The sequence below is a fragment of the Ochotona princeps genome, chromosome 20 (genome assembly GCF_030435755.1).
Source record: "Ochotona princeps isolate mOchPri1 chromosome 20, mOchPri1.hap1, whole genome shotgun sequence".
Taxonomy (NCBI): Eukaryota; Metazoa; Chordata; class Mammalia; order Lagomorpha; family Ochotonidae; genus Ochotona; species Ochotona princeps.
In genome coordinates this window covers 6,524,275-6,540,884 of record NC_080851.1, presented here as the reverse complement: position 1 = coordinate 6,540,884, position 16,610 = coordinate 6,524,275, and the positions used below count along the sequence as shown (strand labels likewise).

General features: G+C 42.9%; 1 protein-coding gene across 3 annotated transcripts in view; it reads left to right on the top strand.

Annotated features, from left to right (window-relative positions):
- The window catches only part of ABCB1 (ATP binding cassette subfamily B member 1), a 160,509-nt gene that overhangs the window by 63,195 nt on the left and 80,704 nt on the right, over nt 1–16,610 (top strand). For 2 of the 3 annotated variants that reach the window (XM_058678325.1, XM_058678324.1), the window contains 3 exons: nt 1,576–1,689; nt 1,827–1,937; nt 2,102–2,227. In XM_058678325.1, coding sequence (XP_058534308.1) covers nt 1,576–1,689; nt 1,827–1,937; nt 2,102–2,227 — 351 coding nt within the window. Of the gene's footprint in view, nt 1–1,575; nt 1,690–1,826; nt 1,938–2,101; nt 2,228–2,322; nt 2,527–2,805; nt 2,977–5,539; nt 5,702–6,327; nt 6,508–7,044; nt 7,192–9,273; nt 9,382–13,360; nt 13,439–16,214; nt 16,299–16,610 lie in introns of all 3 variants that reach the window. The other variant, XM_004582279.3, reaches the window with a different exon arrangement.

Below are 16,610 nucleotides of genomic sequence, written 5' to 3'. Positions count from 1 at the left end.
TTTTTTAAAAGAGTTACAAGAGAAGGGGGAAAGACAGATTTTTCCATTTGCTGATCTACCATCCAGATGGTTGAAATGACCACAGCTGGGCCAGGACAAAGCTGCGAGTCAAGACCAAGGAGCCTCATCTGGAGTTTCATATATGGGTAGCAGAGGCCTGAATACTTGAGCCATCCTCTGTTGCTTTCTCCAGGCCATTAGCAGTGACTGAGTTGAAAGTGGAGCTACTAGGACACAAACTAGTGCCCATATGGGATGCTGGCATTGCAGGCGATGAGCCCACAATGCCAGCCCCTCTTATTTTTTCGAACTATATGTCATCGATGTTTGTGTGGCTGTTTTGTCAGGAATGACTTCTGCCAAAAAAACTTTTTTCTAATATGGTGATGCTATGGCTGACATATATTCTATTTAAGCAGTTCAAATTCCCAAACACGAAATCCCACATCTACCTCACCAACTGGAGGCATCTATGCTATTAAGTGTGGGGTTTGATACCAGTCCCAGTAGGTTCAAACTCTAGCTATGCCACCTGGCGGCCACTGTGATTTGCAGTAGCTGTTTACACTTCAAGCCTCCATTGGCTCCAAAGACACATGCAAGTGATCATGTGCCTTGACTTTCAGCATTGTTGCAAGGCCTGACTGAGATGATGGTTGTGAAATCACTCCACAGAGCTCCCTCTGTGGAGACAGCATGTGGTTTAATTCCTTGTGATGTATGAAGAAGCAAGCAGTGAGATGGATTTCCTTCAACCCCAGAGAAACAGTACTGTTCACAGTTAAGAAACTGATTTGCATTTGCTGTTTCTCAGTCTTCACAGAGCATGGGATATGGTGAGGGGTGGGAGGGCAACCTAATGAAGAGTCATGCCAGAGGGATGTGTGTGCTTTATAATTTACAGTAGTTTTTCATAGGTGACTTCATCTGATGCACCATATAGGGAAAACAGAATCTTGTCTGTTTTTACAAATGAAGGAATTGAAGCCCAGAGTATGTTAAGGTTATGTGGCAGTTGTAGATCCTAATCTAGGAGTCAGACCTGGGTCATTGATCTTCCCTCCAGAGTTTGTTTCTGTCTTACTGCTCTTAGTGTCTCAATAAAATTCTTAGCCAGTGGAGAAACATAAAAATAATCTGTTATAATATTTGACTGTGTAGAACTTACTCCATTGTTTCACTGAGTAACAGAAACTGATTTATCATTTCCGAAAGTCCATGAAAGTGTTTGAACTTTTAAAATATACTTTAGGCTTACTTTAAAATCGGTATTATTTTTAATTGATAAGTTGTATTAAATCTTGAGGTATAATGTGATATTTTTCTATGTATATAAAATATAGAATGATTCAGTCAAGTTAATTCACAAATCTGCCACATCACTTCCTTGACATTTATAACAATATTATTTGAATACTTTCTTGGTTATTAGCTTTTAAAATGTCTTTTACACAAAGTATTCATATGCTGTCTTACCATTTAGAAACTGAATTAGAAGTCACTGAAAGAAAAATGAAGTATGAAAAAGGTATTATGCACTAAGTAACTTGATTTTTTTTCCTTTGTATGCCTCAGGTCTTCTTTTCTGTATTAATTGGAGCTTTTAGTATTGGCCAGGCATCTCCAAATATTGAAGCATTTGCAAATGCAAGAGGAGCAGCTTATGAAGTCTTCAAGATCATTGATAATGTAAGTCTGGAATGGCTGTTGATGCATGCATCTAAAATTTTTTTCAATCAAGACTCAATTTCTTTATCATTTTACTCAGCTCTTTATGACATGTCACTAAAAGTATTACAACTTCATTACCCTTTTATTTTGTTCAGGAGCCAAGCATCGACAGCTATTCAGAGAATGGGCATAAGCCAGATAATATTAAGGGAAATTTGGAATTTAGAAATGTTCACTTCAGCTACCCTTCTCGGAAAGAAGTCAAGGTACAGTGATCTCTGCTCAGTCAGTGATGACACAGTCTATTGAAGAGAGAGGTTGGAGATTTAAAAAGAAATGTGTTTAAATCTAATATTCAATTTGAACTGCTAGTTCATAGACCCGTGTGAGTTAATTACCTTCAAACCCATCTTTCTGATTGTCCTTGTAGATCTTAAAGGGCCTCAACCTGAAGGTGCAGAGTGGACAGACAGTGGCCCTGGTGGGCAACAGCGGCTGCGGGAAGAGCACCACCATCCAGCTAATGCAGAGACTCTATGACCCCACGGAGGGCGTGGTGAGATGGCCCAGACAGGGCGGTTACTGTTGCAGATGGTTCTGATGCCATTTCCACCTCCCGGGAGTGACCGTCCCTCTGTCCTCTCATTTCAGGTCAGCATCGACGGACAGGACATCAGGACCATGAACGTCCGATACCTGCGGGAAATCACAGGCGTGGTGAGTCAGGAGCCTGTGCTGTTTGCCACCACCATAGCAGAAAACATCCGCTACGGTCGTGAGAATGTCACCATGGAGGACATTGAAAGAGCTGTCAAGGAAGCCAATGCCTACGATTTCATCATGAAACTGCCTCATGTGAGTCAACCTCTTCTGTCTCAGGTGCCAGGAGCAGAGAACTGGTCCAGGGCTAGGAGACTAGCAGACTGCTTCCCGAAGGAAGACTCAGTGTACCTTGATTTTAAACCTACAGCTCTATCACCTGTAGGGGATATTATGTTTCAAAGTTGAGGCTGGTTGTCCCTGAGTTTTAAATCTATGGGACCCTTATGCTGTTCATGGGATTATGTACCACCTTACAGTGGGAGCTGAGGTGGCATGTTCTTTTGCTGAATCCTCTCACATTGTCTGTGGCAGAAATTTGACACGCTGGTTGGAGAGAGAGGGGCCCAGCTGAGCGGTGGCCAGAAACAGAGAATCGCCATTGCCCGTGCACTGGTTCGCAACCCAAAGATCCTCCTGCTGGATGAGGCCACATCGGCTTTGGACACAGAGAGTGAAGCTGTGGTTCAGGTGGCTCTGGATAAGGTGTGTGAGCTGCAGTTCAGCCTGATGAAAGGGCACTCAAACCCTCCATTGTTAATCTTTCCTACTGTGGGTCTCAGAAGAGGAAATTTGTGGCAGCTTTTAAATTATTTCTTTTAGCTAGCATTAGGCTTCTTTGAAGACCCTCTCCATCTTCTTACTCAATTTCTGATTATTTCTCCAATTTTTAAAGTGATGATCAATAAATTATCTAAAAACCCTTGAAGTTCCTTTAAACAAAAAAAAATAAAGACATACATGACAAATAGTCTCCATCATGAATGTGGCTGTAGGAATGACCCAGTTATTTAGGTTTTGACAGCTTCTGATGTCATCAATATGGAGGCATTTCTAAGGTAGTAAATGCCACTTTAAGAGTGTGGGACAAGAAACCTCCCAACCCCTGGAGGACAAAGAGCCAATGACTTGGGAAAGCTGCCTAAGCCATGAGGTTTTTGGCTACTCAGCTTCTGACTTTGCTGTCATTCTCACGTCCTGTGATTCTTTAGCTAAACTGGGTACTCACTGCACCAGGCCAGCTCCTTGAGTACAGAGGGTGGCTCTTCTAATCACAAGTGCCGTAAATCACGATGTCTTAGCAGAGCTCCAAGATGAACCTGTGTTATTCCAGCTTTCTCCCTGTCTGATAAAACAACACTGCATGTTCCTTTCAACATCCTGTCCGTGTGCTCAGTAGATGGTTGAGGAAGGAAAAAGCAACTCGCCAAACACTGCGTGAACCCAAACAGAGGCAGATGGAATTGTGGCTGCTTCCCTCTGCCTGTATTTCACATCTGTATTTTATTTATTCTACAGTGGAACTACATATTAAATCATAGGTAAAAAAAACAATTTAAAGAATTTGTGTTTAAAAATAATTTTCAGGGGCTAGCATTGTGATGCAAGCTGGTAAAGCTTCCCCCAGTGACACTGGGATCCAATACGGCTATTGATCCAACTCCCGGCTGCTTCACTTCCAAACCAGCTTTCTCTTGATGTGCTGGGGGAAGCATCCACATGGAGGACCCAGATGAAGTTCCTGGCTCCTGGCTTCAGCCTGGCCCAGTTCTGGCCATTGCAGCCACTAAGGACTGAACTAGCAGATGGAAGACCTCTGTCTCTTCCAATCGCTATGACTCTATCTTCCAAACTATTATTTTCCTCCAGAATTCTGCTTATAAGGGAAGCTTCCTAAAAGCATCTAAAGAATTGATATAGTATCTTCTCTGCTTTCTGATTGTTGCACCCTACTTTTTCTCATATGTGCTCTTTTTTCTTCACCTCTGTTTTTCATGTTAATTCTAATATTTTTGTGTGTGTGTTTTGAGAATTTCCTCGTTAGTTACCAGACAGAAAGCTGAAGTTACAGAAATCATAAGCATTGGCAAAGTTAAGAAGAATGAAGAACCCCCAGACTAGTTCTGGTTATTCGGCTCTGTTTCATACTAAACTTGAAGTGAGACTGGGCATGGAGTAGCATTGTCATACTACTTTGTTGTGTCCGTAATGCTCCTACCCAGGAATGAGCATTACATAAGTTATGGCTCACTGTAAGTCATAGTGTCAGGGCTTTTCATGTTATTTTGTGTAGTCATCACAGCTGTCCTAAGAAGTCAGTACTATTATTATCTTCACTTTGCATGTGAATGCATTGAACCTCACAGCTGAAAAGATGTGGGTAAAATCCTGGAATGCATAAATGGTGAAACCAAGACTAGTGTTCAAGTCACTAAGGCTCTGAAGTTGGAGCTTTGCTGACTTACGTTTGTTGTTTCACTTGATCATCCAGGGTAGGCCATCACAGTTCACAAGTGTGAATGCCAGCTGGTATGTACCGGCACAGCACTCTGGCCCTGTGTTTGTTTTGGTTTGGTTTGGATTGTACAGTGCCTGGACTACAGGATTTTGTCATTTTATGTAAGCCTCTGATCATTATTGCAAGCATAGACTGACAAAGGTTAAGTGAAATACTTATGAATATACATAGGAATGGGTGTTGTGCAGTAGGTTAAAATTTTGCTTAGGATACCCATATTCCATGTCAGAGTTTCTGGGTTTGAGTCTATTCTCCTCCACCTCTGATCCAGCACCTGCTAAGAGTACCTGGAGGGCAGCAGAAGGTTGCCTAAAGACCCATGGTTCATGTGGCTGACCCACATGGAGTTCATGGTTCCCAGATTTTGCCTAGCCCAACCCTAGCTGGGGTTGTGATTTGGGAAGTGAAAGGTCCCTCTGTCTGTTTTCCTGTGTTTCTTTTTCTCTTTCACTCTGCATATTTAAAAAAAGAAGTAAATGTTTTGAAAGTATTTAGAAGTATGCATATTATTAGTACATTAATATTGTACTTGTTTGCATTTATTATAGTAAAACATCATTTTACCATTTTCCATTGACAGCGTGTTTATTAAAGTCAGAGACTGTCTTGCATGGTTTTGAGCATTAATAATGTCCAGACTATTGGTGTTCAGTTAACATAAGTTGAATTAAAGAAATTTCATGTATAATTGTTAAGTTTTTAAAAAACTCAAATCTGTTTTTTAAAAACTCAGAATTTTTCTCTCTGTAGGCTAGAGAAGGCCGGACCACCATTGTGATAGCTCACCGTTTGTCCACAGTTCGGAATGCTGATGTCATTGCTGGTTTTGATAATGGAGTCATTGTGGAGAAAGGAAATCATGATGAACTCATGAAAGAAAAGGGTGTTTACTTCAAACTTGTCACCATGCAGGTATGGTTTAGCTCGAGTCTTCCTAAGCTACCTAATGGAGAAGATAATTTGACTCTGTTTGATGCTGTAAATATTATTAGGTTTATCTTGAAAAGCAGGAGAATGCTTGAAAAATTCTGGATCAGTCATTGATCTAGATAACTCTCCTCTTTTGAAAGAAGAGGAAATAGAGGATAGTTAGAAAAGAGTTTAAAAAGGTGTATGATGAGCTTTTCTCAACAGTAGCGTCGTGTCACTGCTGAGCATCAGAGGATGGTTAGTCTAAGCTGAAATGTTGGTGCCCTGGAAGATGACAGGTGATGACTGGAGTCTCCTTGGGTCCCTGCCACCTATGTGGGAGGCAAGTCGGAGGTATTGACTCTTGGCTTCAGCCTGACCCAGCTCTGGCTATTTTGGGCAATTGAGAAGTGAACCAGCAGTTGGAAGGTCTCTTTCTCTGTTACTCTGCGTTTTTCTATCTTTCTGCTTTCAAATTAACAAAATTGAAATAAATGCCTTAAGAATATGTCAATAATTTCCCTGTAATTACTTAAACTATCATTTTTCTTAATATTTGGTATTTATCTGTTGCTTTTCATGGATTAACTGAGCCTCATCAGCGTATTCATGTTCTCTGTTTACTTCAGACAGGAGGAAATGAGGTTGAGTTAGGAAATGCAGCTAGTGAATCCAAAAGTGAAAAGATGGATTTGGTAGAAATGACTTCCAAAGAGTCAGGATCCAGTCTGATAAGAAAGAGGTCCACTCGCAGGAGCACTCGTGGAGCACAAGGCCAAGACAGCAAGCTTGAGACTGACGAGGCCCAGGTAAGGAGGAGGTGCAGTTTTATGCTCTCAGTCTGCCCACCAGGGCTTCTCTGAGTTAAAAAGGGAGGCCCAGGTGGGAGTGACAATGAGGAATGGTTATCTGTAATCCTTTGATCTATTCCCCTAGCCCATTCCACGACCACAGTGTGAACATTTTGGAATCAGTGTAAAATTGAAGAACGAGCATTTATTGGACAAGATGTTTATAACTGGAATTTGGAATGTAAACATATTGTAGCAATTCTTCAAATATAAAAATTTCTGTCGTGTCTATCCCTTGTCATCATTATTGTTATGTTCTAGATGCAGGATGAGAGTGATATGTTTGTGGAAACATTATTCATTTTTTAAAAGATACAGGATCACTGTAACATTTCAGTCAACACATTTTCTTTAAGCTAAAAACCTACTAATTGATAAGGAGTAAAAATAAGATCTATTCATTTAGGAATTCATGCATGTGGAGAAACTGTGTATCACAAATTGTTATCAGTTCTTTTCTTTGTAAATAATTTGGTAATATCTTATGTTTTCCAGAATGAAAGTGTCCCTCCCGTTTCCTTTTGGAGGATTATGAAGCTGAACATAACTGAGTGGCCATATTTTGTGGTGGGTGTGTTGTGTGCCATTATAAATGGAGGCCTACAACCAGCATTTGCAGTAATATTTTCCAAGATTGTAGGAGTAAGTGTTCATATCCATTTTTTAAGAAAACTTAAGTCCTGACTGAAGCATGTATGGACAATATATGTATCCCCAAGTGCCCCCGCCCCCTGTATCTTCCTGCTGACCTAGTGATATAACTGGAAGTCTGGTTTGTGATGGGAACACTGCTTGGTGAACCTTCCATCATCATTGGCAGTCAGTGTCTATTGAAAACCCTGGGCATCAGGTGCCTGGAACAGCCAGTAAGACTAATGAGATGACTTTCCGATCCCCAACACTGGGTATGTGCAAACCTCATTAGCTGCTGCATTCCAATGTACAGCTTCTTCTATGTACTTGTCAGGCTGCCTAGAGAATGAGCTGTTCTCCAGCATACACACTCACCAGGGCATGAGTAGGCTTGGCACGCTCCGTCTGTAAGATGTAATTGGCATCTCAGTTGCCATGGTGAAGACAAAAAAGCAGCACCTTCCTGAAAGATTGGCCGTGACATACACTGATGCTGCCTGATTGCAATGGTGGCATTTGCTGTAGCTGATTATAAACTGGCCGGGGCTGCTCGTGGTCAGTGCAGAGATACAAACGTTAAGCCAAGGATCCCCTTGTCATAGCTGTTGAAATTTTAATGAAAGATCATCAAAAAAGCACATGTCAAACATGAGCTTGAATTTAGCAAACACCCAGCTATTCAGGTCTGCCCCTGCCTGGCTGGCTAGCTTCAGGTTGACATTCATGTTCAACATAGTTCATTTTTTTAAAGTCTGGATTGGATTAAGCGTGTGGTCATCTTACAAGGCTGTTTGGGACCCAATGTGGAGGGAGGCATATGCTAACTGCTCCTGTAGAGTAGTTTTTCATTGTGTTCCTCCTTGAGACTGTGGCTTTCCCAACTGACCATCCTGCAAAGAAGACCGGCTCAAGTGTTCTCTTCCTTTTTGAAAAGCCTGTGCTGAGTGAATGAATGACTACTTCTCTCTAGTTTACCAAAACAACACCTACCAGTGTTCTCCAGGAGCTCTGGGACAATTTAAAACACCTGACTAGTGTAAGATAATGACCTGGCATTCGGTGTAGTTCCCCAGGAAGGGAAAAGGAATACAGCCATGGCACTGCTTAGTGATGGGAGTTACTCTGAGAGATGCACCACTAGGTGATGCGTGCTTGTGATTGCTCCCCGGAGTTTGCCAACAGAAACCTAAGGATGGCCTTGTACACAGCCAGGCTGCAACCTGCACAGCATGCTGTTACAGGCCTGAACTCCATGTGGGCACTGGACATGTAGATTTTTGTGTGTGTGTGCTCAAGGATCACAAATAGCAAAACAACAGAAAGTTAAATCAAGCACAAAAAGAGTATGTGAAGAAACATTATCTGCTATGTGACACACCTGTTTTACTGCAGGTGCTTGTGTCATGTGTGCCAAAGCATCATCAGAGCTGTGATGTTACGAGGTGAGAGGCACCTATGAACTCTGCTGTCAAGGGCCTTGGCCCTGTCTGGTACCCACAGTTAACTGAGTGCTGTTGCATACACGTGAATGTATTCATTCCGACTTCTGCTGTATGTAGTTGAGGTGGCACTCATTGCTCAGGAGGGCACATAAGCAGAAAAATTATGGGTCAGTTTCTGAATAGACCCATTCTAAGTTCCCAAGAAGGTGACAAAGAACATACTTTTCTCACACATTTGTTTATTATTTATCTGAAAAGAGAGCAATAGAGAGAAGATTCAAAATCTTGCATTTCCTGGCTCATCCCCTACTTCAAGTGGCTGCAAGTCACAGCCAACCCAGGCTAAAGCCAGGAGTCAGAAACCACCTGAGTCCTCTTCACCTCCATTTGAGGTATATTAGCAGGAAATGAACAGGCACTCTGATAAGGGATGCTGGTGTTGCCAACCACGGTTTAACATGCTGGCCCATAGCAAAGCCTCAGACAGTTGAGGCTTTTACAGCTGGATCAGGGAGACCAGCCCAGCACCCATTGAAGGGCTCTCCCCTCTCCACACACACAGTGCGCTACGTGAGGAATGAGTCAGATCACAGCAGATTTTGCAGAGATGAAACTGAAACATTGTCTAAAAAGAAACATTCTCTCACAGATTTTCGCAAGAGATGATGATGATGAAACAAAACGGCGGAACAGTGACCTGTTTTCCCTGTTATTTCTCATTCTTGGAATTATTTCTTTCATTACATTTTTCCTTCAGGTAAGTGTCTACATTTTCTCTTTGTTCATTTTGTCAAATGCTATATTATTCAACTGGAGTTTATAAACATCTGTGTGATTCTCCATTTAGCAGAATTGTTTCTCTGTTAATTTGGTTATTAACCAAATTTTAAAATAAGCATTAAATGGTTGTACAACTTGGTTTTTTACTCAGCTAATTATTAAGTTTACTTGTTCAAGAGGTAGAAAGGGAGAAAGAAAGAGGTCTTATCTACTGATTTATTCTCCAAGTACCTACAATGGCCAGGGCTGAGGTTGGGACTGAAACTCAATCCAGATTGTCTGTGTGGGTGGCAGAGACCCAACTACATAAGCTGTCAACTGCTGCCTCCTGGCATTGGCAGGAAAGTAGTATCGGGAGCTGGTGTTGGGAATTAAACCCAGGCACTCTGACTTGGAGGTGCAGATATCTAAGTGGCTTCTTTAACAAAAAATTTGGAAGGCAGGGTTACAAAGAGAGAGGGAGAAACAGAGACAGATATCTTCTATCCACTGGTTCACTCTCCAAATGGCTGCAGCACCTAAGAATGGACCAAGCAGTAGCCAGGAGCTTCCTATGACTCTCTCCAATTTGGATGCTGGGGTTTAAGCAGGCACTCTGCATTAACAGGAAGCTCTGAGTTGGAAGTGAAATAACTGGGATTTGAATCTCTGCCAGTATGGGATACCAGAATATCAGATGACAGCATTATTCACTACACTACAACATTGGCCCCTTATCTGATGTCTTAAATGGTTAGGCCAAATGCTCATATCCCAAACCAAGTTTTTTTTTAATTATTTATTATTTTTAATTCATTAATTACATTGTATTATGTGACACAGTTTCATAGGTACTTGGGTTCTCCCCGCCCCTCCCCAAACCCTCCCACCATGGTGGATTCCTCCACCTTGTTGCATAACCACAGCTCAAGTTCAGTTGAGATTCCCCCATTGCAAACGTATACCAAACATAGAGTCCAGCATCTTATTGTCCAGTCAAGTTCAACGGCTTCTTAGGTATATCCTTTCTGGTCTGAAGACAGAGCCAGCAGAGTATCATCCCAGTCAATTAAAAGCTCCAACATACCATCAGCAAAAATTTACATCATTATGGAATTAATTGACATAGTAATGAGTAACCAATATGTTAAAAGTAAATGCGAGTTCCTAGCCACCTTCTGTGACCACCTCATTGACAGTTCAATTTTAGTTTATACACAACATATAACATTCATAACATAACATGTTATACATAACATCATATCATCTTAAATTAAGGCAGACATGTGGTATTTAACCTTTTGGGATTGGCTCATTTCCCTTAGCATTATGGTTTCCAGTTTGGCCCATTTGGCCACAAAGAACTGCATTTTGTTTTTTTTAATAGCTGAGTAGTATTCCATGGAGTAGATGAACCATAGCTTTCTTATCCAATCCTCTGCTGATGGGCATTTTGGCTGCTTCCATGTTTTTGCAATTACTGATTGTGCTGCTATGAACATAGGAGTGCATGTTGGTTTCTCATAAAACAAGTGTTCTGGATATATTCCTAGGAGTGCTATTGCTGGATCATACGGTATGTTGATTTTGAGTTGTTTGAATGTTCTCCATACTGATTTCCATAGAGGCTGTATCAGCCTGCAGCCCCACCAGCAGTGGAGTAGGGTTCCCTTTTCCCCGCAACCTCGCCAACAAGTGTTGTTGGTGCTTTTAAAGGCAGATATACAGCAAAGAGAGCCAGAAAGAAAGATCTTCTATCTGCCAGTTCACTTTTCAAGTGGTCAGAGCTAAGCTGATCCAAAGCCAGGAATTGACATACAGTGTTGAACCAGGGGAGCTTCTTCTGGGTCTCCCATGCGGGTGCAGGGTCCCAAGGCTTTGAGCCATCCTCTATTAATTTTCCAGGCTAGAAGCATGGAGCTAAATAGGAAGTGGAGCAACCAGGATATGAACCGGTTGCCCATATGGAATCCCGACCCATAAAAGGCTAGGACTTAGCCACTAAGCCAACACACTAGACCCCCAAATCAAGTTTTTTAAAAATACCTGAAATGAAGATATATTTTCCTCCTCCAGCTCCCTTGTTCATTTTTTCCTCACCACTCCTGGCTTCCTCAAATGGAAATATTAATGAAATCTGAGATAGGAGCATACTTGATCTGATCTCATGATTGGAAGTGGAAGGTGGGGATGCAGAAATGGGATTTAGCGGCACCCTGGTGTACTGTAAGTACTCAGGAATATGTCTGCCTTTGTTGGAAGATAGCAATAGCAAAAGGGAAAAACTCTAGTGCTAATTTAAGAGATATTTGAAGAGTTTACCATAAAAAGCATTTTAAGAATGGTAGCGTATCAGTCCTTAAATTCACACTGTATGAAACATTAGTGAAGAAACAGATTTTACAACTTGTAAGATATTTGACTGAAATGAAACTACAGAGGAATTAAGTACCCTGTAAAGCAGGGATAATAATAACCTGCCTAATCTTGATGGTTAAAAGAGATCATGTGACCGAGTGCCCAGCCTTTGTGAAGCATTGGGAAACAGTGAGTTAATGTAATTATTTTAGATAAAACTCTGAGTAGGCTTCTTTATTTCATGTGTGGTGATCATGTGTTATTTCAGTAGACTGCGCCCTGTCCTAGGTATTATAGCAAGTACTGAAGAAAACTCAACTTGCTCTTCCCTGAGCACTCACTGTGTCACAGGGAAGTTTGTCCTCCTTGGAATAAATGTGTCAGGTCAATCATAGAGAAGATGGCCTGGCTAACTGGTTAGCTCTGCAGCTGTTTGGAGAAGATGGAGATTGCTGTGTGTGGTGCTGATGAGCGAGAGTGAGGCTTTTAGCACGGTCCTTGTGTCTCAGTTGTGTGGTTTGGTGAAGCTAAGGCCTTTCTAGCATGATGGGGCTGGGGAAGGTGAACCTGTTGGCTGGTACACTGAGGTACAGGCAGTCTTGAGACTGCTGGGACATTCCAGAGTAATCACTTTCCTGATATGGGCATGGTATCCCACATTCCATTCAGCCACATGGCAGAAACGTTAGAGTGATTATTTTGAAGTAGACTTAGGAGTTTCGATACTTTTAAGCTTTAAATAGTGGTTTTCCCCCTTATTTTTCTACATTAACATCTACATGAAGGTATTCTGAAAATATAGAATGAAGACTTTGTTGTGGTGCCAAAACAGTTTAAATCCATGCACAAGAAGGGTCTTGAAAAGTTTATGGAAGATGTCTTTTATGAAATTATGCTGTTTTTCAATTTCTAAATAAATTTTAATTGTTTTTGAGGCAGAGAGACAGAGTTCCCATTTGCTGATTCACCTCCTTGATACTGCACTAACCCCAAGCTGGGCCAGGAGCTCTACCTGTTATTCTGGTATCCCATGTAGGTGATGGGAACCCAGTTACTTGAGCCATCGCTATTACCTCCTGGAATCAGCATTAGCAGGAAACTGGAGTTATGAACTAGAGCTAGAAATTGAAGCCAGGTACTCTACTGTGGACTGTGGGTATCTTAACCACTAGTATAAATGCCTACCCTATTCTCTGCATCTGTTATGCCTGGGGCCACAAGATTCTTGTCTTCCCAGGTCACCCATGACTAATGATACCACTTCTAGTTGATGCATGATCAACTAACCAGAGGGGTCCTGCTTTTGCAGCAGCACCACTTCCCAGTGGTTGATCCCTGCCTTCTGGTGAACTGTAGGGCTGCGAATCAGAGGCATACAGACCCATTTTCTCTCAAGCCCCTGTTGGCCTTCCTACCGACAGGGGGCAGCAGCAGTGCAGGAATGGCCAGACTATAGTGCAACTATGTACCACAGTATGGCTGTGCACCATAGTACACAGCCCAGGAACAGCAGGCTATCAGCACCAGGATAGCCTGCTCTCCCGCTTCAGCAGTGACCTTGAATCCCCTGCATGGATGCTGCTGGCAAGTCTGATGTGTTCTGCTCTTGTCCTGCACAGGGCTTCACCTTTGGCAAAGCTGGAGAAATCCTCACCAAGCGCCTGCGCTACATGGTGTTCAAGGCCATGCTGAGACAGGTAGGTGGGTTGGGGCCAAACAGGGAGGTGTGTGACTCTCCACTAGCGCCCTCTGTGTGGCTCACTCTGCTCCTGCATGGGCCATCCCTTAGGCTCATCTCCAAGATGAGGCAAGGGAAACCTGCCTTGTTGGCTGCAAACAAGCTTGAAGAAGTGGCTGCTTCAAGACCAACCACATGCCCAGCCTTGTGTCAGCAATTATGGACAGTCAAGGAGGATGTGAACTTCAGGACCCCTCATTCCTTTCCTTTTTCTCTCTCTTTCCTCCTTCTCCTGGGAAATCTAAGGTACTTTTCATGTTTCTTCCCAACCAGAGGTGGCGCCTGTGCCCTTCCTTTCCACAAAGCAAAAGCCAGCCCCGCTGGCTAGTTCCCCGTTGCCCAGTTCCTTTGCTGGGGCTGCAAAGTTGGAAGCAGTGGAGCTGCAGTGGAGCTAGCTGATAAGGCCTTTGTGTATGTCATTTTTGCAGCTCCTATGGCAGACAGATGTGATGCTTTCCTTGGGAAAGGAGGGTAGAGACGTGCATGAGTATTAACCAGTGCAACTCAGTTCAAGTGGGAGCATTTCAGTAACCACAGGAAGTGTGTGAGCCACTTAATACTTCTGTATTGACCTGGCCAAGGTTCCTTAGCCAGAAGAGAAGCATTGAGTTAGGATTCCTAGAACACATTTGTATTTTCTTCACCATCTTAGGTGCCTCATTCATTCCCCACTCCTGCCACCACCATGTCAAGAGGTGTGGGCATTGCTAGCTGGTGACTGACAGAACCAGGACTGAGTCTGGAGAGTGAGAAAGTGTCCTGTGACCCCTTGGTTTCTCTGCACTTCCCCTGAGGCAGACCAAGTGTCCTGCATCCCACCAGCCTCCCAGCCAGCTTTCCGGCCCATTCATACTGCAAAAGTGGAGTGGCAATTCATGTACTGCTCTCCTCCCCGTCATCATTCAGCAGGACAAGCACATGGGAAATGTCTCCTGCTCACAGATGGAGTACTATGAGTTTTAAGATGTTCCCTGCCTTCAAGGGAGTGACATTTCAGTAGGTGAACACAGAAGCACTGAAGAATACCAAGGAGCTATTTAATTGTGCTGTGATGAATTACAGCACTTCAGGATTTTTAAAATGTTCTGGGGACAAGTCATTAATACGGCTTTAATGCAAGTCCCCAGTTCAAATGGCTTCTTTTTTAAAGATTTATTTATTTTTATTGAAAAGGCAGATATACAGAGAGGAGGAGAGGCAGAGAAGATCTTCCATCCAATGGTTCACTCCCTAGGCGGCCACAATGGCTGGAGCTGAGCCAATCCAAAGCCAGAAGCCAGGAGCTTCTTCCAGGTCTCCCATGCGGGTGCAGGGTCCCAAGACTTTGGGTCATTCTCTACTTCTTTCCCAGGCCACAAGCAGGGAGCTGGATGGGAAGCGGGGCCACCGGGATTAGACCCAGTGCCTATATGGGATCCCGGTGTGTTCAAGGTGAGGACTTTAACCACTACGCGATCGCACCGGGACCTCAAATGGCTTCTTAAGGCCGTAATTATTTGTGACAAACAGAAATTCATGCTTGAGACACACAGTCTTGTTAGATCTGTGTTTTTGAAAATACATGGCTGTCTTTTTTGTTGGATGTTGTATTTTGGTCTAGATTGCTTTTGTTGGTTGGAGTGTAGTGTAGTTCATTCATTCTGCGCCTGACTGCAGTTAGCCAACTGCCTATTCAGCTTCTGTGTTTGGACATCTGATAAACATTTCATAGTTTCATGCTTCCAAAAATGGACTGTGGCCACTCGTTACCCCAACATGCCTGCTGCTTCTCTCTTGGAAGGATTTTACTAACGTCGTGCTAAAAGCCTGGCAGCCTTCATAACTTCTCTCCTTCTGCTTACAGTAAAGTAGCCTCCTCCTAAGTCTCCATGCCTCCATCTTTATCCCAACCCGCTCATTTAACCACCTAACAGCCAGAGCCATGGTTCTAAATCACAAGTTGCATCCCACTTCCTTTTGCAAAGCTTATGGAAGTGCCCTGCATGTCGGGGTGGAGTTTAGAACTGCAGTTGCCTCCCATGCTTTACTGCCTTTCATACTTTGCACCCCGCTGTCTCAGTCCCACAGCTCCACCCTTCCCCTACATAGCAGCTCACTCCCTGTGCACAGAAGGAGCAGCTATTGCACATGCGCAAAGACTGAGGGCACTGGCCTCTGAGAGTGGCATTCCTGGTACAAAGCATCACTTGCACCTTTGCCCAGGGCCTTTGCATTCAGTCTTCCTTCTCTTGTATATTCTCATCCCTTTCTTGTGTTCAATTCTCTGCTCAAGTATCATCGTGAGAGGCCGTTTTTTAACGTAGCACTTCTCACCATTTGTCCCCTCTGACCCTGCTTGCATTTTCTTTATAGGTTTTCAATGTGACATGTTACCTGTGACAGTAATTTAAAACATTTAGAGAAAAAGAATTAACAGATAACACACCTTTTAGAAGGCTTCTCATTCTGTCTCTAAAATCTAGGCTTTCTGAAATCTCAGTGTTTTCACCAGTGTGGAGACCCAACTTCTTAGAAGTCTTGCTTGGGGCAAAGTAGGCACTCAAAATGTTTTTTGACAACTGAAATGGTCTGTCTCTTCATGTGTCTGAATATCAAGTCCCTTTCTTGTCCATCTGTCAGATGAGGATGCAGGGAATATAAATGTTGAAAAAGGCTGATTGTGTCACAACCCTCTCGGGAATTAAGAATCCCATTTGTAGAGTCTCAAGATAGTAAAAACATGTTCTCTCATGCAGGACGCGAGCTGGTTCGATGACCCTAAAAATACGACTGGAGCACTGACCACCAGGCTCGCCAATGATGCTGCTCAAGTCAAAGGGGTATGCTCTCCTCTGTGCCAATGCTTGTCCTAGTGCCTGTCTTGAATCCCAGTGTGAAACAGGTTTCTAGTTACAGGTGCAAGGCAGCATTACTAAGGAAGTGTTAACCATCTAACCTACAATAGGGTCAAATGCATTGCAGCAGACACATTAGCCATCGTAAACTTTATCGTTACAAACTTTCTTTTATTATCACTGTGTCAGTCATGCTATGCTATAAGAAAGTTCAATGGCAGTTCACATGGGAAGGAAGAAAATGTTTTCAGAAATATGGAAGACATAAAAAATTTAGAAATCAAAGCAAGTGGACTG